Source organism: Bombyx mandarina, chromosome 06 (genome assembly GCF_030267445.1).
Source record: "Bombyx mandarina strain Sakado chromosome 06, ASM3026744v2".
In the NCBI taxonomy this organism is placed as follows: domain Eukaryota; kingdom Metazoa; phylum Arthropoda; class Insecta; order Lepidoptera; family Bombycidae; genus Bombyx; species Bombyx mandarina.
In genome coordinates, this window is record NC_143213.1 from 12,796,529 (window position 1) to 12,819,744 (window position 23,216).

General features: G+C 35.9%; 2 protein-coding genes across 3 annotated transcripts in view; one reads left to right on the top strand and one right to left on the bottom strand.

Annotated features, from left to right (window-relative positions):
- Positions 1-169: 169 nt before the first annotated feature.
- Positions 170-16,052, bottom strand: LOC114253002 (transmembrane protein 135). Its single transcript, XM_028187735.2, has 9 exons — positions 15,606-16,052; positions 11,616-11,746; positions 10,588-10,714; positions 7,742-7,893; positions 6,101-6,212; positions 5,330-5,482; positions 4,649-4,789; positions 3,848-4,014; positions 170-3,434 (listed from the first exon to the last, which is right to left on the bottom strand). Exons 1-9 carry the CDS (start codon positions 15,762-15,764, stop codon positions 3,383-3,385), a joined length of 1,194 nt encoding a protein of 397 aa, XP_028043536.2. The 5' UTR covers positions 15,765-16,052; the 3' UTR covers positions 170-3,382.
- Positions 16,053-19,255: 3,203 nt separating this feature from the next.
- The window catches only part of twin (CCR4-NOT transcription complex subunit 6-like twin), a 215,418-nt gene continuing 211,457 nt past the window's right edge, over positions 19,256-23,216 (top strand). Inside the window, exons 1-2 of one of the 2 annotated variants that reach the window (XM_028187894.2) lie at positions 19,256-19,407; positions 22,709-22,824. In XM_028187894.2, coding sequence (XP_028043695.1) covers positions 22,717-22,824 — 108 coding nt within the window. In that variant the 5' untranslated portion in view covers positions 19,256-19,407; positions 22,709-22,716. The remainder of the gene's footprint in view (positions 19,408-22,708; positions 22,825-23,216) is intronic. The other variant, XM_028187893.2, reaches the window with a different exon arrangement.

The window sequence follows — 23,216 nt, forward strand, 5'->3', positions numbered from 1 at the left end:
ATAGGATCAAAATATCTAGGTACGTAGTACGTCATACGTACGTACTACGTAGGCGCTTCTGTAATACTCATGAAAAGTTTGGTCAATAGATTACTGCTACGCTACTACTACGACTACTAATACACACAAATTAACATCGCAACTGAAGGGTAGAATAAACAAAAACAAGTATCATAAAATCATTTAATACAAAAATAGTATAACAACCACAAATGGGAACATTGTCATTTTGGTGTCCTACGTCTTGTTCTGTCATTTTGGTGTCCTACGTCTTGTTCTGTCATTTTGGTGTCCTACGTCTTGTTCGGTCATTTTGTGCAATCTATAGCGAACTATTTAGGGTGCAGGGGAATCCCTCGTAGGCGAAACGATCAAATTTCATAAAAGCGAGCATTAATTCATGATACGTTATTCTCGTATATCCGCTATTTAAGGCACACAAAACATTTGATGGTAATAACTAAATAAACGCTCTTTATTGCGTAAACTTAAACAATCTCAAGGCCCATCTGGCGTTCTATGCGGAGCCTCATCAGAGCGTGGCTGCTGTCGCCCAACTTGAGACATGAGGTCCAAGTCTCGGTTGTATAACGGCAAAAATTCCGCAACATTCCGTGATAGCTGAACTGGTTGATGGCACACCACCTACCAGTTCAGCCATCAGACCATCATATAGCAGCGAGACCGTTGAATCGTTATGCCCTGAATCCCAAACACTGGTGACATTGTTCTTTTTCTAGAGCGACTCGAGAGGAATCCCCAAACCCCTCCCCTCCCCTTTTCCCCCACACATCCTTTATTACGAATTTACGAATAATAAGTATAATTTCTTACTTTGATATATTTTGTCTTACATTTAAATCTAATATTTTGTGGTTTACAAAGCGTTTATTATAAGTGAATGACTTTTGTGTTATATAAATTAAAAGTCTCTAAGACTGCGTTAAGACGCTGTTTGCAAGTAAATTATTATAACGTTTCTCTACAAGACCGTGTGCGACTTACTAGTCACTATTGCTCCTTATAAAATTAAAAAGTATTTTGTAATGAATACTGGCATGCCTATTTCGGATCGAAACTTTAGCTGCCTACAAAAATCCGCTAGAGGCGCTTCCTGTATTGTTTTATTATCTGAGCGTATTTTTATTTATTATTTTAAATTTGCATTTTATATTAACAAAATTGACTTATTAAACAAGAATAAAGCTTACAACATCAACTTAACGTTAACAGTTTGGATTTAATTTATAAAACATTTGACTAACTAGGTATTTTGAATTTAACAATACACAGAGTCGGTGAGTATACCATCATTGCTAAAATTTGTGCGCCGTCCTCAAAGAATTGAATAAATCAATAAGAAGCTACATCAGTACGCAAATAAAAAAATCTTATATAAAAAAACGAGTATATTTTCTCATATGGTAACTTTTTACGAATACTTCCTAAACATTAATCAAATAACCCGAAGGTGATAAAATAAACTGTCCATTCGCACCATGGCTTCATCGCTAGTCTTTTTAATTATATAAAGTAATTCTCAATCATTAATCTGTACTCATAATAAAGTATTTACTTTACGAACGAATAAAAAATTGTACGTAATATTCAGTATTATCTGCAACATTACGTTATTAGGAATCGATAAGTGGTTTGATAACTACCCTACTTTAACACTTTTACGACGACTCTGTTTTGGTCTAGAAGTGGGAACGTGCGACCACCTTGCGTTATGTGGTCACTGGACAACATACATGTCACAACGAGCGAAGTCTCTATTGTAATAACGACTACGACTTCAGTGTGCTTAGTGCGAGTTTTTTAACATTCTCGATAACGTAAAAGTCAACTCAAATTTGTATGGAGTTGGAACGTTTGCCGCTAGGGGCGCTGTTCCGACTGCACACAAAAATGAGTAAGCTTTTAAGCTATCGTTAACGTTAAAAAACTCGCACTAAGCACACTGACTAAGACGTATTGACTGTTGAACTAGGCAGCATGGAGGTGAGTTCCGGTGCGTGACAAGACGTTCCACCGCGTATAAACTACAAGTGAACCTCGGTAGGCACGTTCCCACAAGGCCTCGTGTTGTACGATTATGTGACCAATCTCGAAGTGCGATCACGTAGTTTGTAACTAATTAAGCCATAAAAACATCGTTGCTGCAACTATTCATATTTCATTTGAAATTTTTATACGAAATTACACCTTATCCCCCTAGTATTAGAATTCATTGGACAAACATACAAAATGCACCGAAAACTAAAAAATCTATAAGAAACCCGCCTCTAAATAAAACCCTGTGCTGTAAATAACGTCTTACACTTAAAATAATCACAGATATGCCCGCTAAATAAATTAATTAAATTTAAATCATATATTATATATCTTTTTACTAATCACCTCACTACGAATACTAAATAATTAAAACTAAGATGTTTGTTTATTAATTTTCTATCTTCATCATTACCTACATAGTTAGTCGCGAGACAGTAACATCCAGTTGATCTGCTTGGCTACTTCTCGGGCAACACCGTCCGCGTGGTGTTGTTTGTCAGATGTCGCCAGTCAATTTCGTTTAGAACCAATTGACATTTGGCTTTTTAGTTTCGACACACAACAGAGGAATAAAGCAATTGTGGTCGATAATCCTAATTGAAATCGTGAAATCGAATATTTTCAAATAGACTCTCATATCTTTGTTTTTTTTAAGAGATATTATTACCTGGTAACTGAGACCTTTAAGTCATGTCTTATTTTAATTAATATTCATATTTTTATGGAAAATTATATTATGGAGTGAAATTAAATGAAGAAGATTAATTTGAGCCATTAATCAACTGGGATGAAATTAAATGAAATGAGATGATACGGGATGAAATATAATCTCAGTAAAATGGTGGTCATTTACTAAGATATTTTCAGTGGACTTTTTGGAGGATCCTGAGAAGTTACGTCCAGCGGCTTTGTTTCATTTTCCCGCATTTGTGCACTTTCACAGATATTAAACAGTTAATAAACCACCATTATTACACATTTAAACCTGAAGAGACACTAAATAGACAAAATAAAACAAATCACACAACTTCACTCCTCGCGTTCCCGCCAAAAAGTCTCTTTGATTGTTTCTAGCAATGCGTTGTTATCTTTTAAATTCCCCATAATTTTAGGGAATTTTTCCCTATAAACTTACTAATAAATTTCTACTAATTTTCCAAGTTTTTCAATAGAAATCGACAATGACATTATAGCATTGACATGAAAGGCGGTTTGACAGTCGGATCGTGGCTGGCGAACACGTTTAATAACTCTAATTGATAAATCATTTGTTCTTCTCAATCTTAATAGAATATGTGTTGTAATTGTACTAAGCGCGTATTCTTCACAAGCTCTTCAACATTTTCTCTATGAAAGCACCTTGAATTTGATCGGCCCTGAAAATTTTAAAATGCTTTTTTAATTTCACCGGAGCTTTTCTGCACACTATATTGTATATACGGGTTATATATTATATTTATATACTTCACTGTATTACACACTCACTCCGATGTAAGTCTTCTACGATACAAGCTGCGCTTAAGACAGAGACCATTGAAAGAAATGGTTTTTATTCCCTTTATAGGCAGACGAGAGACCCATGTGATGGTAAGTGTTCACCGTCGCTCATGGAATAAACATTATTAATATTCTTATTTGTTTGTTGGCTGCTATTTTTAAAACTGGAACGCATTTTTGGTGGTAGTGGGGACTGGGTCAATTGTGAATAAGGATGCCGCGAATGAGCTCCCGGCTCAGGGCTGCCTATAATGACACAGCAGTTTTAAGCGTATGAAAATCACAAACTTACTTAGAGCTGGTGACGGTGTGCATCAGGTTGATGATGTACCGGGGGCAGGCGTCCTCGTGCATGACGCGAGCGTGGAACAACAGCCCCTGACACAAGCAATACAGTATCTCGACCAGCGGCAGGTTCGCCGGCAACATCTCGCGCTGATACGCCCACGACGCCAGGATCTGAAAATAAATTCAATTCGAACGTTCTAGAATATCGATTTATTTGTCGTCATTTTATGACTGCAGCAATAGAATGATTATAATTCTATACGAATTTCGGAAAAGTTATTTTCGGGAAAGAGTTTTAAACGAATTGCAACCCTGTTAAAAACTTTTTTTTTTCTTTTTTATTGCTTAGATGCACCTGATGTTAAGTGGTTACTGGAGTCCATAGACATGTACGACTTAAATGCGCAGCCCACCTTGAGATGTAAGTTCTAAGGTCTCATTATCGTTACAACGGCTGCTCCACCCTTCAAACCGAAACGCATTACTGCTTCACGGCAGAAATAGGCGGGATGGTGTTACCTACCCGTGCGGACAAACAAGATACTACCACCAGTAATTACGCTAATTACGCTATTACACGATGTTATTCCTTCATTGTGGAAGTCAAACGTGAAAATTTCTTAAATACGTATTTCATTACAAAAATTGGTATCCGCCTGCGGGATTCGAACACCGGTGCATCGCTACATACCAATTCACCGGACGTCTTATCCTTTAGGCCACGACGACTTCAAAGATTCATTCGAGCGTCGGGTTCTTGGATGGATAATGGATGTCCGACCTTGTGCCGCTAATGAATACGTACTTGCAGGGAGGACGTGATGGGGGCCAACGCGATCGGCGTGGAGGGGGCCGCCCTGAATGCAGCGCCAGCGAGGAGGCCCGCGGGCAACGCGTAAGAAGCGCTGTCTTTGCCATTCGCTCGACACAGTGCACAAACCACTAGCTATAAAACAATATAAAAATAAATAATAGTATATAAATTCAACTAAAATATAGAAAATAAATTTTAAAACATTTGAATTGAAAATAGTGTAAAAAAATTTATTTTATTGTAAAAAAAGCGTGGGGTGAATGGTGTTATTAGTTATATTTTTCTGATGATGTGGGTAGAAGAATTATTATTTCAATAATATCTTAAAAAGCACCCAACGCTATTTTTTAAATAAAATATATGTTACATTATTTTCAATTTTTGAATTGGTAAAAATCTTATTTTGCAAATTGAGTAATGGAATAATCTTATCAAATTAGTGTATTGTCATCGGTCCTCGATAAATCCACAAAGTTTGAATGAAATCTGGCCGTTTAAAGTGGGTCAAAATCGCGTCTAAACGAGTCAGTTACAACCATACAAACATACACACAAGTGAAGCTAATATAAAGCGTGTAAAAAGGGAAATTAAAAGTTAAAATTAGTTTTTATTTTGTCAACAACTCGCGACAACCAAAGAGAATATAGAAGCAACTATCGAAATTGACTTACCCTATATATTCCTATGTAGCCTCCGAAGAAAATTCCCAGTCTCAAATGGGCCAGTCTTAGGGACTTCAACGCTTTCATCGGAGTCAGGATTTTAGGTATTACTGCACGGAGCATCGTCATCGCACACCCGACGCCGAAAAGTTTTAAAGTACCCTACAATACAAAAAAAAAACTTAAAACATAACGAAGAAACATCATACCGGATATACGCAATGAAAATTTGCCGTTTGAAAATATGCTTTATTTTATACACAACAGAGAAAACATTAAAATAAATCGATATTTGGAAAAGATAATCGATAAAACTTGACAAAAAATACCAGGGTAGCGAAATCGGATGACTTATACAACTAGACTGGGACTATTTTGGGAAGTTGACATATGTATTGGTCGCTCACCAAGCACGCTATCCACCAGAAAATAAGTCACGCAAATAAATATGGACCGGACAGCGCTCGATAATTCCTTTTTCGATTTTTTTTGTTGCTTAGATGAGTGGACGAGCTCACGGCCCACCTGGTGTTAAGTGGTTACTGGAGCCCATAGACAGCTACAACGTAAATGAGCCACCCACCTTGAGATAACAGTTCTAAGGTCTCAGTATAGTTACAACGGCTGTCCCACCCTTCAAACCGAAACGCATTACTGCTTTACGGCAGAAATAATCAGGCAAATTAGTTAGGAGAAAGTGCTAACGGGTAGGTAGGCGAATAGCAATCTCTCATTATTTTGCACAATGCACGATTTATTTACTTACTGAATTCGGAATACCTTTAATATATAATTCAGACAAGGACCCCGGTGCGGACAGGCAGGGCTTCGGCCTTCCACGCCACCGACTGGCTCTCCAGTTTCCTTGGAAACACGTGGCGGTGTGAAAAACCTGCAAATACCAAGAGAATGTGCTAGCTTTAACCAATTATTCTGGATTTGTTACCGGAGTTTATAGATATTACAAAGCCCCATTTAGAGAACCATCGTCAGCATCTGATGATGGCCACAGTTTTTTACTTTTTTTATTGCTAAGATGTGTGAACGAGCTCACAGCCCACCTGGTGTTAAGTGGTTACTGGAGCCCGTAGACATCTACAACGTAAATGGCGCTACCCACCCTGTATAGTTACAACGGCTGCCCCATCCTTCAAACCGAAACGCATTACTGCTTCACGGCAGAAACAGGCAGGGTGGTGGTACCTACCCGTGCGGACTTACAAGAGGTCCTACCAAAAATTAATTACGCAAATTATATTTTGCGGGTTTGATTTTTATTACACGATGTTATTCCTTCACCGTGGAAGTCAATCGTGAAGATTTCTTAGGTACTTATTTCATTAGAAAACGCCTGCGGGATTCGAACACCGGTGCATCTCTAGATACGAATGCACCGGACGCCTTATCTTTGCATTGCTGGATATAGCCCTCTCCTAACCTACACCACCGAGACAGGTCCCCACCTTTCCTTATCCTTCATCCTTTTCGTCTTCATCCTATCTATATCTGCCACGAAGCAATCATGCAGTTCGGTTTGAAATGTTCGACAGTTGTTATTACAATTGAGATTCCGAACTCATACGCCAAGGTAAATTGGTACAAAAAATACGAATATTTAGTACCAAATTCAATCAATAACTTCAAGTAAAAAAAATCCAAAGTCAAAGATCATTTTAGTGACATTAATATTCAACGTATTAATGAATATACTTTAAGACTTGTTAATTTAGCAGTTGGCGCTACTGTTTTGGATCAAAAACAATGTTATACTATCGGTAATAGGAACTATGTATATAGATATACAAGCAAATCTGCATCCATAGATTTATGCAGCATAGATTTCGAAGCGGCTGAAGCGATTTCGATGATGTTTTCGGTTAAGTTTCAAGCTGGCCTGGTTTGATAGCGATTTAGATCAAAGTCAAATCAAAGATCGGCGAGCCAAGCGGATTGGGTTTGACTAGTTTTACATAACTATAAGCTGAACTCGTTCCTGTTAGGTGTCGGTGATGTTTACAACAGACTTGGCAAACTATTACCCCATTATATTGACCCATTTAATTATTCTATTACAAGGGTGAGACGTCAAATTAGCGCCAGATTCTTTTTAGGTAGGAACAACGGACACAAGGGCCGGTGACGTTGATTTGCAACGAAATTCAGATCCTATTAATTTATCACATTTATATGCAAGTGGCTACATTTAGTTTAGTTCTTCTTTTAGTTTTATTAATTCTTGCTTTACTTTATTTTTGTTTTTCGAACGATATAACTTGTTTTTATAGGTTTCGGATCTTTAATTTGTTTGTTATCTTATTATGTTAATATAAGCTGTCTTTGAAATAAATAAATATACAAAAGTTTAATGCATGTGTCGAATTCATAATGTTATTTAAGTTTAAAAAGATTTTTTCGACTCACCAGAATAGAGGTGTTTGTTTGCCGCTCTCTCTGTCTCTCCGCATCAAATAGAAAAAGACGGCACTGCCCAGCATGAAGATCAAGGTCTCCTTACGGGGCGAACGCCGGAGCCATCCTTTCATTTCCAAAGTTCGAACCCAATATTCAAACACCTGGAATTACAATGACAAATAATAACCCTGTACTGGAACCGAAAATCGAAATAGGTGATAGTCATTTTTTTAGATCTTCCTTATTGAAAGAGGTCCTTATTACGATTTTACTACACTATGAATGAATTCCCGGTAATTGATACTACTGCTAACACTACAACACTTGAATCACGTGAATAACACAATTTGTAATACTATTAAGAATCAGTCGACGGGTGTGATCAAGTCTCAAGGGAGGACTTTTGTCCATCTATTGGAGCTGTGAAAGAGATCACCTTCAGATCTTCCTCAACATCGTCGGTCCACCATACCTACCCAGGCCCACCTACGCTAAGTCTTCCGGTACGTGATTGCCCTTCAAGAACTGATCGGCCCCGGCGACTATCTGTTCCACGCAATGTACCCCGCCCACTACCACTTCAACGTCACAATATTTTGGACTAAGACGATTACCGTCGTTTTCCTGCGATTCTCTTAGGAGAATCGGACTCTCCGTGCGAGATCAAATCAGGTATTATTAGTACCTGATTTGATCTCGCAGAGAGAGGACAGGAATGTAGGAATCCGAGCAAATTACTTTCTGTTGCTCTTTGGGTGACTTTGAGGCTTCTGATCGGACACATTTTGAGCGAACACTTTATTTTCTATTACGTCAATCTCCTATATTACGTGCTGAATATATTTAAATGTGCCTGTAATTAATTTGGTTTACGAAATATGAGATACGACCGTATGCGTCAACACGGATTTAGAGTTAGAAAAAAATGGTAACCTTGTTGTCCGATCACAAAAAATTTAAGCCAAAAAGTCACAAGTACGCATGTTTTTATTCAAGAGAGCCCTGTTTTTTGTTACGATCAATATTGTTTACTTCGATTATCACGAAAAGTAAGGCTGATTGAAAACATCTTAAAGATTTAATCTCGTGTTTACTTTCACGGAAAACTAAATGTACGTTCCGATTTCATTTAGGAATCAGACAAATTTTTATTTTTATTTTTAATACGTATCTTTGTTCCTAAATTCCCAGTATCCTCGAGGGGCTATTCTGGTTTTGCCGGAGTGCTAGGCCAGCTTTCGGGGCTCAACCTGAAAGATTTTGCCTAGGTCTGTCCTAGCAGCATGAGCAGTGTGTTTCCCTAAACCTATCACCGGATCGGAATCGCGACGAACTTTGTCTGTGGGAATATCTATCAAGTACCGACGACAACACACATTATTTTAACTCTAATATCCTGACCGGCATGAACATCAAAACTCTTTAATTAATTTTGAAACTTTATAAGTAGATTTTGATAATCTATATATATAAAAATGAATTGCTGTTCGTTAGTCTCGCTAAAACTCGAGAACGGCTGGACCGATTTGACTAATTTTGGTCTTGAATTATTTGTGGAAGTCCAGAGAAGGTTTAATAGGTAGATAAATATGAAAATTCTCGGAATTAAATAAAAATAACAATTTTGTTTTTCCTTTGATGTGTCCCCCGTCGGACGGATTCCTTTTGCTTGTTTTAGGTTTATTTTATACAAAACTAGGTCTTTTATATATCGATTGAGGTACTACGAAGTCTGCCGGATCAGCTAGTTATTTCAATATAAAATTAATCTGTTTAATTGCGGCCTACAATTACTTTTAATGAATATGATGTCAGACATTTGCCTTAACGTTAACGTGTTTTTGTATTATTTACACACATATTTACATATATTATGTGTAAGTGGTAAGAATGTCTGGCTGAATACCTATGAATATGTGTTTGGAAAAATATTTTTACATTTGATCAATATATATTATGTATTGTAACAACTCAAGTACACCGCAAATCATTGTTTATCTCGATTCTTATTCTTCTGACGGGTCTCTGGAAGCGATTGCTTAATTGAAAAAACGGCCTATTGCATTTTTATGTATAGCATATTTTGCAGACTTATTTTGGTGTATAATCAAACATATTGTACTACAAATAGATTCATAAATGTTATGTCTCATAACATTTCTTTAGGCTCCAGTGGCCACTTAAGAACATAGGAGCTGTTAGCTCGCCTAGTTGCCTTAACTTTTTTTTTCTACATATGCTGATAGCCTTGAGAGACTATATCAGCGTTACCCTAGCGTGTAGGTGAGCTCTCGGGGCTCATCCCGACGACGTTGCTAACACTAACCCTGGCAAGAGCAGTACTTCGCAGAACTCGTCGTGGCCTAAAGGATAAGACGTCCGGTACATTCGTATCTAGCAATACACCGGTGTTCGAAACGCGCAGACGGGTACCAATTTTTCTAATGAAATACATACTTAACAAATGTTCCACGATTGACTTCAACGGTGAAGGAATAACATCGTGTAATAAAATTCAAACCCGCAAAATTATAATTTGCGTAATTACTGGTGGTAGGACCTCTTGTGAGTCCGCACGGGTAGGTACCACCACCCACCCACCCTGCCTATTTCTGCCGTGAAGCAGTAATGCGTTTCGGTTTGAAGGGTGGTGCAGCCGTTGTAACTATACTTGAGACTTTAGAACTTATATCTCAAGGTGGGTGGCGCATTTACGTTATAGATGTTTATGGGCTCCAGTGACCACATAACACCAGGTGGGCTGTGAGCTTGTGCAACCATCTTAGCAATAAAAAAAAAATGTTTGTATAACATTAGATTGTTTAAAAAAAGGCACCTCTGGTAATTATACTCACCAAATTCACAAAGAGATTGACCACCAATACTCTTCGATGGGGCGGCTCGAAATACACGGCCAGACCGCTCACGGTACATGGCAATAACACAGTCGTGTAGTACGAGAACTCGCTGAAGAAAAGCTTCCTGTTGACGAACATGACAATAACATAACAAAAAAATCCTGTTTAATTTAAAGTTATTTTGGAAACCCCCCTCTCCCCAAGCCCGACAAGTGGAAGTCTTTTTTTTGCCCCTTTTTCCTACCTATGCTGATAGCCTTGAGAGGCTATTTCAGCTTCGCCCTAAAGTTTGTAGGTGAGCTCGCGGAGCTCAACCGGAGAGTTCCTAACACTGACCCTAGCAAGAGCAGTGCTTCGCAGAATCTACCACCGGATCGGAAACGCGACCCACTGAGAAGATTCGGCGAGAAATTCAGTGGGCTGTGTCTATGGGTTAGTTCGCTCGTGGAGCCCTTCGTCGCAAGCGACGGGTTCGACGAGGACGGTGACCGGAAGTGGAAGTCGAGAGACGTAAGTAACTATGAAGTATTATCAAGTAAGGTAGTCAGGCGGGATTTTTTTCACTAAACAAGTTGCTTAGCCCTCACTTCTGGTTTAGTGCGGAACCATTGACATCAAAAAGTGAAGACATGTCGGTATGGCTATCCCGGAACGCATTACTGTATCGCAGCATGAAATCTTTGCAAGGATCTATGACCTCGTTAACCTCTACATTCTACGTCTGCTTTCTTATGTTATAGAAATAGTGTTAAATATTATTAAAAAAAATTGGCATCCATTTAATCATCAATCTGATTTCATTAGTAATATCGCAAACCAGACTCCAAAGAGATATAGGTAACAATAAGAAACGCATTGGTATTATTGGGAATTCAGTCAGAGATACAATGTTTTCAGAACTAACACGTACGATTTGAACGACTGAATTATTGCCTTATTAAAATGTGATGGCGTACGAATAGACACGACGCGGTTTTTTACAGTGTGTTGATTTAGTTAAGTACAGAAAAATAATCACCAATTACCTGAATATACAGTTGAGGGTCACAAACGAACTGCCTACAGTGAGTCCAAATATTCCAGACTTCAAATACAACTTGAATTGCTCTATAATTTCTTTCTTGCCAAGTTTCTTCCCTCGCATTAGAATTTGAAGCTTAAAGAAAAAATATAGGGGTAATTTTCAAAAATTTGCATGACCCGTTAAATAGTTCGCAAGTTCGAGATTGAGCATGTCGTCAGCCGCTAACCACGGGTCTTTGGGGCCATACCATTGAAAATTGAACAGCACTAAAACCTCATTGAGGCTCGTAACCCAAGAGTCGGCTCACCGTCAGGGTAAAATGCAAACAGGGCAAGGAGTTAACATACTGTGGAACCATTTAAGCATTGCACTTTGATGTCGTGATGGCCTAAAAGATAAGGCATTTAATATACAGACTTAGACCCATGTCTCAAGGTTGCATTTACATTGTTGATGTGTATGGGCTCCGGTAACCACTGAACACCGAGTGGGCCGTGAGCTCATCCAACAATCTCTTCGTCCTCCTAGCATTGTACCGGTCTAATGCCAAGGGCCGGTTTCCTACTTTGTTTTTTAACGGACCGATGAGCACATTCACACGTCTATATCTATACATATAAATAAAATTAGAGTGTCTGTTTTTAGTATTGAAATAACCGCTTTTTACTACATGCATATGAATATATTATACGGTACATACACCAAAATAACATTTTTTACAATTTTTGTCTGTCTGTCTGTTTGTTCCGGCTAATCTCTGGAACGGCTGGACCGATTTTGACGAGACTTTCACTGATAGGCAGCTGATGATATAAGGAGTAACTTAGGCTACTTTTTTAAGACTAGCTTCGCCCCGCGGCGTCATCCGCGGTACGACAATAACCGCGGGTATCATCGCGGGACTCAGCTATTCATCAATAATAAAATTAAATGTTTCCGAAGCGAAGCGAGGGCGGGTCGCTAGTAATAAATAAAACTAAACAGAGCGAGACAACAAATCAGCGAACGTTATCTCGCTATTCTTAGTATTCTTATTATGCCATGCTTATTATTCCAGAAGTACAATGTTAACTTTCACAATGCTTCTCAATCCGCACGTATATCGATACGTTTCTCAATTATGAAAGCTTAAAATGCCGTAACACCTCACTTACTAATTTGGGGCATAGAAAGTTTCTTTTTCCTCAACATCTCAGACATTATTAAAATTCTATTAGTTCTTAGTGTCGTAAGATACGCACAGTAAAATTAATCCGAAATAACTTGCGTATTGGCATTATTTCATAGTTAAGTAGTACTATATAAAATATTTAACAATAATTTTTTGTGAAAAATCACTGAATATGGTTTTTATTACATACAGATGTAGCAATAAGTTAAGGTTAATAATACTAATGGAATAAAAAAAAACAGATACATTTTGCTTGAAATCTTTATATTAAAAAAAAATCCAAATAGGAGAAGAATAAAATAAAGCTGCAGGCTAAATAGGAGAAGAATAAAGCAGTTCTGTGAACTGTGACTGTTTACAATATGGGTAGTTTATATAATTATGTGCTACATAAATCAATATGTGATGAGACTTCAAGAAATAAATGATAGAAGAGAAATCACACACAACCAGTTGGCCCCAAATCAGCATTGATATTGATATTTGAAGTCGTCGTGACCTAACGGATAAGACGTCCGGTGCATTCGTATTGAGCGATGCACGTGCGAATGCAATCGTGCGAATGTTCACGATTGATTTCCACGGTGAAGGAATAACATCGTGTAATAAAAATGAAACCCGCTAAATTATAATTTGCGTAATTACTGGTGGTGGACCTCTTGTGTGTCCACGCGGGTGGGTACCACCACCCTGCCTATTTTTGCCGTGAAAGAGTAATGCGTTTCGGTTTGAAGGGTGGGGCAGCCGTTGTAACTAACTTGAGACCTTAGAACTTATATCTCAAGGTGGGTGGCGCATTTACGTTGTGGATGTCTATGGGCTCCAGTAACCATTTAACACCAGGTGGGCTGTGAGCTCGTCCACCCATCTAAGCAATAAAAAAAAAAAATTATACTTATTTTTATCATTTTTATAAATAGATATTAAAAACCCAGAAAAGGATCTAATAAGCCAGTTCGTCACACAAACAATTGCTCAAAGTATCGAACTGAACCAATGAACTGCAGCCCAGCATTTAGGAGAGCTAACTACTGCCGCAGATTCTTTTCTTTTTTGCTTACATGGAGGAGCTCATTAATTAATTATGTGTCTGTCATTAATTAAGTAATTATTTAGTGAAGATTTATTTTTGTCTCTGAAAGAAAAGACATATGTATTGACTGTAAAAATTCTCACAAAATGGTTTTCATTCATAGCGTAAAATTAAAAAATTTAACAAATTTCTGTTTCACATTTTTTAAGCTAATAGCTCGATAACTGAAACTAAAAGGTTAAAGTACAAGAATAAGTCAAGGATGTGTTGTAATATATATCAAGATATTGAATACTATGTGTGATGATTAAGATATCGAATTGATAATCCAGGTCATATCAATCTAATTAAGATAAGCCCACTCTTCCTTTTTGTTATTCCAATAATATTTATATTAATTTTTCTAATTTCAATGTTTTAAAAGATATTTTAAGTTTGTAATGAAGAGTAATTTAAAGTAAGATGTTGTCTGTGGTCATATGTAGGCAGTAAAGTGACTGTCTCTACTATTGCTATTGTTAATAAAAGATTATAAAAGGAGCCTCATAAAAAAAGACATTGACATTAACAATTATTCATAGCAATTCAGTTCTTGTTTGATTTTGCTTCATTTGCTACACTTATCAAATGTAAATGACAGACTTATTGAACATATACATATATATATTCCCACAATATTTATGACTGATTATGAGAATGTCTTCTAGGTGGAAGGTTTTATTAGGTTTGTTTAAATTTTAGTAGAATATTTACCTGGCTTTAAATTAGAATTCCATATACCATGGTACCCAGAGACTGATTTAAATACTTATATAACATGTTTTATATTTATATGTATAAAAATATCCATACAAAATATATTAAACTAATGTCTTAAGCAAACTACAAGATCGAACTCATAATGCACCAATTAGAGATGCTAGCTAGTGCATGTGAGACTAAGTCAATAAAAAGTCAAATCAAAAAATTATGAAATAAATATTAATAAAACATAAATTCCATGACGAATAATAAAATGTCAAGTGTTTAGTGACGGGGTCAGTGAAGATAATTTAGAGTCATGTGAATTTTAAAAGCACTTCAATGAATCTGATGTATTATTTTAAAAGTACTTCAATGAATCTGATGTATTATTTATTGTTGGTGTTTTTCGGCTTTCAAATGGGATTACCAAAGACGTTCAATTTGCACCTACCAATAAATTTTATGCTAGCAAAGAAACATTTGTACAAGAAAATGTGATGACTATTACAATGTGATGACTATTTATGTGATAGCACTAAATATTGTAAATAAAGCCATTTAATTTTATTTACTACAAGCTTTCTGCCTGCATCATATTCACAATACTATACATCCCTAAGAGACTCGTACAAAGGAGTGAGATGAAAGTAGCTTAAAATGTAGCATTCAAAGTAGCTGTAATTGGTTCAGTTGTTCTGTCATAAAAACTTAACAGAGATAGTTACTTCCATGTTTACAGTATTAAATATGAATTGTAATTATAATATGCATTGTTTTTGTTGTTTAACCTTTTAAGAAAGAAAATTAAAAGCAATCATGCATAGATATTACACTTACACTTAATATGCAATCATGTAAAAAAAACATGCCTAATTCAATAGCCCTAGCTAGTTCGTCTCAGAAATATAACTCTTTTCCGAACCAGTACAGTTTTTCAATAATTGTGTCAACATTGAAGTTTATATTTATTAGCTGTATTAGCTATGCCTCCTGTACATTGTACTTTGGAATTATCAATAGAGATTTTGAGATTAAATACTTACAACATAAACCATGGCGTAAAACTTATAACTTCCTTTTATACAGCTGATAAGCATTGACGAAGTCGCATCCGTACATTTGTAGGTCCATGGATGTATAAGATTGTGACACTCGGAAGCACTACACGCCTTTTCGAACCACAACTTACTTGCTTCCACCATTTTTTAATTTATATTTTTAAAGGAAATTTCTCAATGTTTTTATTTTGATACGAATATGATACTGAATACGTTAAACGAATTCAACAAAGGGGTTTTGATTAAAACTATAGATAAGCTAAAATTCTCTAGGTGTCATTTTATCAAATGATACTGTACAACAGAAGATTAATTTAAGGTAAGATAATGTCCTTATAAACAAAAAAATTTACACGAAAATATTGGCTTAAATACATGTTATTGCTAGTGAATTAACTGTCAATCTAATGTAATTAAAATTCAATTCGATTATGTAGGTATGTTGGACGGATAGACAGTGTGTCAAATGTCATTGTGATTAACTCGACATGGATAATTTAAAAAAAATGCGACGTTTATTATGTACTGTCCTAACGATTTCATTAGAATATGAACACGTTGAAAAATAGCAGTCAATGCTCCTGTTGTACTATATTATTCTGTAATAAATTATACTTACATACATAGCTTTTCAATAGTATAAATCATTCGATCCGTGAAAGTCGTATTCATCTACGTCTCTTAATTATTCATTTATTGTTTTTTTTTGCCTATGCTGATAGCCTTGAGAGGCTATTTCAGCTTCTCGCTGACGTGTAGGTGAGCTCAAGGGGCTTAAACCAGAGTGTTGCTAACACTGGCTTTAGCAAAACGGTGCTTCGCAGAATCTATCACCGGATCGGAAAAGCAACCCACTGAGAAGATCCGGTGAGAAACTCAATGGGCTGTGTCTATGGGTTAAATTACTCGTCGAGCCCTTAGTCGCAAGCGACGGATTCGGCGAAGACGGTGACTGATGCTTGAAGTACCTACCTAAAAGCACCGTCAATTGATCGGGAGGATCCGTAATGATATGTATTCTCTTAACTTATCATAACTCCAATTTATACTTTCTGGCTTATCTGAAACCTACATTTATTTTACTTAATTCGTTCAAATTAGAATATTAACATTGCTCAAGAGAATGCTATAGAATTATGAACACTTACGAAAGACATTGTATATATAATCCCGAAAAATTTTGCTGCCCCTTTTCCACATGCCAGTGACATTCCCCAGAAAGCTTTGAAACAGCTGTCAGTCCACGGATGAATAGCTTTCGAACATGAAAGAAAAACCAAATCAGAATTGTCAAGAAAATGTTTGCTGATTTCCACCATTTTCACAAATTTTTACTGCAATTGTTAAAGTTAGGCAATATTCATTTCAGTATTAATCAAACCACAAAAGCAAAGTGAGTAGTCTTAAACTTAAACAATAGCTACCACCAACCACCCAGCCACAAAATTTAAATATTCAAAATACAGATTGTGAGCATTATTGTATGCAAATTTATATAGGTAAATGAAAAACAACAAACTTCGCTGAGAAATTCAGAGAACGTTGTTTATAATATTGTTTTACACTTGAAAGTAATTTAGGTATTTATGTTATTGGCAATCTGTATAATACGGTATTCCATACAATACCTAACCAGTGTATCTTCTTCTCAGTCGGACACTCTTGTCAGGGTGGTCGTGACTGCGCTGATGCTGTATGTGCAGGAGGACCTGTAAGGTCGCCCATGCTCCCGACGACCGCCCTTCAGGCAATACGCCTCCGGGTGTGGCGGTTCCAAGCGTTTCGAGTACATTCGACCATAGTGGACTCAGCTGCCTTCTTTATTGGGTCAGTCCAGCGGGTCGGTGAGCGTCCGCGTGATCTCCTGCCTTCCACGCAGCCCTTTATCACCAGTCTCTCCATTGAATGCCAGTAGGCAATGTATAGAATACCTAAAACGTTAAGGTAATGTATGAAGTATTTTTCATTTTATACTTTCCCTAGGCATTCTATACAATACCGAATGCGCTGCCGGCAGTGTGTGTAAAAGACGATAGCAGGGAAGGGGGAGTGCTCAAAATGTCACATATTTTTTTACTTACTGAATTCTGAGAAGCCAGTAGATCTACATCTTGTTTTTACAGAATTGTTTTGTTGTCTAAGCTTTTTAACTGATTACTTATGAGTAAATTAGATTATGTTAGTTAACACAGAAGAATTTTAGGTTCAATGTTATTTGATTGTGATTTTACTATAAATACCTAACTTTGAAAAAATATTGTTTTTAATCAGAACTAACTACTTACTAATTGGAAATTTTAATAAAGTTGATTTTAAGCAAATCTAATGTGATATTTTTTCCGTCGTTTTATACCCTTCTACTTACTGACTTACATAACATTGATAAATACAGGCCCAAATAATATTATTTCACACATTGCCGGTGGACTGGCAGGTCTATACAATCTTAGGATCTAGATCTTAGACCTAGTAGGAGGTTCGGGCCCCGGCCCGAAAAAAAAAAATGTCTATACAATCTTAGGAATTGTATACATTACTTACGTAAAGTATACACGAAAAAGGGTTTTTTTAATTTGTTATCGCATGTTTAATACGTTAATCATTAGTTGACGAGTACGGTTACCGGGTTCCCTACTCCTAGTGTTAGAGCAAAAGGTGTCTAATGCAAGAGTTATTGGATCTGATGGATCCGTAAGAACGTGTCCAGGGCGTCGACGGCGACTGGCTCCGGTGTGATCAGGATTCAGGAAGAAGTCAGCGGTGGCAATGATAAGGCGATTATCATGACGCATAGCCTTATCGAACTAACGTTCCGACGCTGACTTCGTCTGTTTCCAGATTGATTCGAGGCCCAGGTCGCCGTGTAGGTCAACGTTCCTCACGAACCACCGAGCTCCGATGGCTAGCCTGCAAAGGCGGGATTGTAGCGATTGGAAGGTGTCTGTGTGTGCGAGCCGCGTGAGCGACCGAGCGGTGATTCTACGACAGTACCGTTCCATTTCTTACCGACGAAAAAAATTACCGATGTATAAAAATTAACATTCTCCGAGCATTTAATCTTCTTACAGTGATTATCAATCAGCATTTACTACATTCCTTTACATTACACACTTCTACTATATGCAACGTTCCTTTGCAATACTTATACTTTTATACTACTACAGGATATAGAAACACGTTTAAAAAAGTGCATCTTATCATATCCGTTACCCGGCATGCAGAAATAGAGCGGAGCAAACAAGGCAATTTGCAGTGAAATTTTTGTCACTTAGTTTTGTATTATTTAGTAATGTTATATATCGGTAGGCAGCGGCTTGCCTGCGTTCCTGGTATTGCTAATGTTCAGGGGTGACAGGAAGCACTTACTGATGGATGGTATGCTAGTATGTCTACCGCGGCAATTAAAAAAAGCCAACATAAAATAAAACTTAAGTATGAAGTATTTGAATAAGTTTATATAAATACTGTGAATATGGTAAGCGTCAGGGATAATGTTTTAGGAATAGAAATAAGCGAATTGACTTTATCTCTACAAAAAAGGGCCTCGAAAAAAAGGGTTTTATTGTAAAGGACAAAATATAGAATTTAATTTAAAAAATATTTTGTCTATGGTTACAGGTACTAAAAAGTTCTAGAACCTGCCGCCAAAACGAATTGTCGCTGCAGTCAGTAAATGGACGTTTGATGTGGTTGGTTGTCAAAGACTGTGCTGTTGTGTGTTTACAGTGATTTATTACCCGTTACTATAATCATAATTGCAGTATAAGGTTTTAGGGAGTAGATGAAGGTATGTATAAAATGCTAGATAAAATCTAACGTCTAAATTATAACGTTAAATTGTTATAATGACTTGGCGCTCGCCGAGCCAACTGCTTTGGACTCAATTCATCTCCTTCTTGTCAGCTGTACACAAAGATGCTACGCATTTACTTAGCAATGGTACAAATAATGAATTAAATTGTCAATTTTTTGTCGAAACAGGGTATGCCACACAGACAGTCTGTTCAGTCAGTTTCAAGGAAGTTTTAATGGTCCTTTTCTTTAGGTTTCCTAGTCGTACAACAGAGGTTATGGAACTGTTTTGTCCCTTTTTTACGAAAGAAGATAATTTATCGTATAAAGTGTATCTATCACACCTAATGACCCCTACCGTTGTTACAAAGGTACATTATTTAAAATCAACATCAATATTTTTCTTAAATATTATGTTTATACTTAAGAAAACAACTGTATCAGTGTTTATGTAGATAAGTGTAAAATGTAATTATAATTAAAAAATAATGTTTATAGATACATTATTGGTTCTTTTGATTGTAAAATAATTTAAAATAAATATAAAAGTAATCTTGTATTAATGTGAATGTAGAAACTATAGAAGAATACTAAATACAAATTCAACATCCTTTCCAATAAATTTGGATACTCACACTAATACAGTAGCAATAACAAATTAGACAATACTCAGATATTCATTATTCATAATTTACAAACTTCTTAATGTCCATTTTATTTTCCTGTTTCATATTTTGACTACACTCTTCCATTATGATACAAACTCACTAGTTTAAATTGAGGGTCTTGAATATCTGTTTTTTATACACAGTTAATGGTTCAACTATAGGGCTGTATCAGCTGGCAACCAAAATCCTAATCTCTTAAGTTCATAAAACATAATATTGAGGTCAAGAAATCTTAAGTCTAAATCTATCATCACAATGATTCATTTACAAATTCAATACTTATTTGCATTTTACTATCTTCTGAAAATTCCCATAGCATTCCTTGACCATATGGAAGAAGCTGTGTGTAATAGTCAATTTTTTTTTATTGCTTAGATGGGTGAATGAGCTCACAGCCTACCTGGTGTTAAGTGGTTACTGGAGCCTATAGAGATCTACAACGTAAATGCGCCACCCACCTTGAGACATAAGTTCTAAGGTCTCAGGTATAGTTACAACGGCTGCCCCACCTTTCAAACCGAAACGCATTACTGCTTCATGGCAGAAATAGGCAGGGTGGTGGTACCTAGCTGCACGGACTCTCAAGAGGTCCTACCACCAGTAATTCATTATAATACTGTAAAATATGACCTAATGTTAATCTCAAAAACCATTTTTATATTATCACATAAATAAATAAACTGTACTCAAAATAATATCAAATGAAGATATTAATATGACAACTATTTAATTCAATATTTTGTTCATACACAAATATGTTAGAATAAAACTATGGCATGTAAAGATTAAATAAAATTAAATTGAAACAAGCATCTGTCTAATATGAATGGAGTAGAAATTGACCTAGATTCATCGAATATAATGATCATGAAGATTTGACAATCTTACAATTGGTTTTTTTATTCTTTGGACCTGTTGATGACATCAGCATGTATCCATTTTGCAGTTGACTTTAACCTATTTATGATTAGCCGCCTATCTCATGTCAAAACACCTAAAGTATTTTCTGTTATTGCATATCATACCAAATATCCTAAAATCAACATGCACTCTAATTCTGCTTCAATGTGAAGTTTATTGAGAGCTAAGGGATGATCATTATTAAAAAACAACAGGCTCATAATTTTATAATTCATTAACAAGCGAAATTTAACTATTGACTAGAGATAAAAAGTAATCTTTTATTTTCTTTTTATTGCTTAGATGGGTGGACGAGCTCACAGCCCACCTGGTATTATGTGGTTACTGGAGCCCATAGACATCTACAACGTAAATGCGCCACCCACCTTGAAATATAAGTTCTAAGGTCTCAAGTATAGTTACAGCAGCTGCCATACCCTTCAAACCGAAATGCATTACTGCTTCATGGCAGAAATAGGCAGGGTGGTGGTACCTACCTGCTCGGACTCCTCACAAGGGTTCCTACCACCAGTTAAAATGAAATTCCATTCTAAATGAAGTTATAAATATGATCTATTGCAGAAATGAGTAAATATTTATGAGAATGTTATTCCTGGAACTTTATTGTATGGTATTCAGATATTATCGAAGTAAAGATGAGTGGTAGTTGAAAGGAAAATATTACTAATGACAATTAAAGACAATGAACTGTTATAATGGTTATGATCTCATTCCAGTCGCTGCTCAATAAATGCACTTACTTTTATCATGTAACTTCGTCTGACCTGAAAACTTAAATTTTTTAATAATTCTCCATTAAACATATACTTCTTAAATTGTACATTAGGTTTATTTGACATAGAAATAAATAAATTACCTTCATCAATAGAATTATATAGAAATAAATGTTAAGATGAAGCTAGTAATGTCTTAAATGAAATTAAAGAAATAGAAAAAACTTGAGATATAAGTCCCATTTAACTGTTGATGGTGAGGAAATTAAGAGCAAGTTATCACTGAATTAAAACATGTACCAAACACCGCTTATGCTAAATATAAAATGTATGTGAAATAAAAAATAATATAAAAAAGCCTTTATTTCAAACACTAGCGGTCCCATAAACTTCAGGAAATCATTAAATTTAATGTTTATTCCAAGATCTGCTAATCAAAATTAAATCATTTAACATTTATCTAACATGGAAGTAGTGTCTACTATAGTTGAACTGATAATATATCTATTAAACAAGACCTAGTGCACTATCACATCTAGGAAACAATGACAGAAATAAATGTAATTGAAGTTTTAACCAATCATACAACATAGTGTAGTTGTTATCATTAGTGTGTACTTATATACATGTCTTACTTAGTTAGTTTTAATTTTTAGTACAGAAGTTTTCTCATTGTAATTTGTAAAAGAAATAGATAATGTAACAAGTTTTCTTTTTTGTTACAACAAATAAATCTAATGTTTATATTATCAACATTTTTCAGTTTTTCAGGTTGAGTTGTGCAGGCAAATTTATTTCTGCATTCACGAAATTATAAAATACTTCTATGGTCTAAAAAATACTAAACATGCTTAGCATACCTAAGCTCCATATACTACCATATTAATGTACTTAAACTCCATGTTTAATGTACCTAAATTCCATATTTATGGTACTGAAATAAAAAAAAAAGGTCCATGGTTAAAAAAATACTAATCATACTTAAACTCCATAGGTGACAGTATGTCTCGCAACAAAGACAAGCACGAGGGCGCGAGTGGGCGCACATACCATATCATGTCGGAAGCAGAACGAGCCTCTGGTCGTAGAGGAGGTTGGACTACTCTTGAGGTGAATATTAATCATTCAATGATTGTCTTTAAATTTATTGATACAAAACTAAAACGCCATATTTTTTATTCCACACCATGTTGTAATTATTCTGTGAAACACCGCATCAAATATAAAAGTCAAAAGTGACTTTTCTAGAAATCTAATTTAAAAATAAAAATTTGTTACATTTTTTTTTGAAAACTTACAATTACCAACTTAGTATGAAATGCAAACTGTAACCTTCACTTTTTATGTAAAACTAGTAAAAAAAAACACTAGCAACAAAAACAGAAAACAGTAGTTTTAAATTTAAATGATCCACTTGTCTATTTAATGTATAAATTAAGCTAGCATTATTTAAGTACTTATTCCATTAGTATTCATAAACATTTAAACACGAGGAAAAGAGA

Excerpts from the sequence above, each read along its gene's own strand:
- LOC114253002 (XM_028187735.2), bottom strand. The coding sequence starts at position 15,764 with ATGGTGGAAGCAAGTAAGTTGTGGTTCGAAAAGGCGTGTAGTGCTTCC. Across the intron at positions 10,715-11,615 it reads ACCCTCAACTGTATATTCAG|GAAGCTTTTCTTCAGCGAGT; the intron begins GTAATTGGTGAT and ends GTTCGTCAACAG. Across the intron at positions 4,015-4,648 it reads CCATCACGTCCTCCCTGCAA|ATCCTGGCGTCGTGGGCGTA; the intron begins GTACGTATTCAT and ends ATTTATTTTCAG.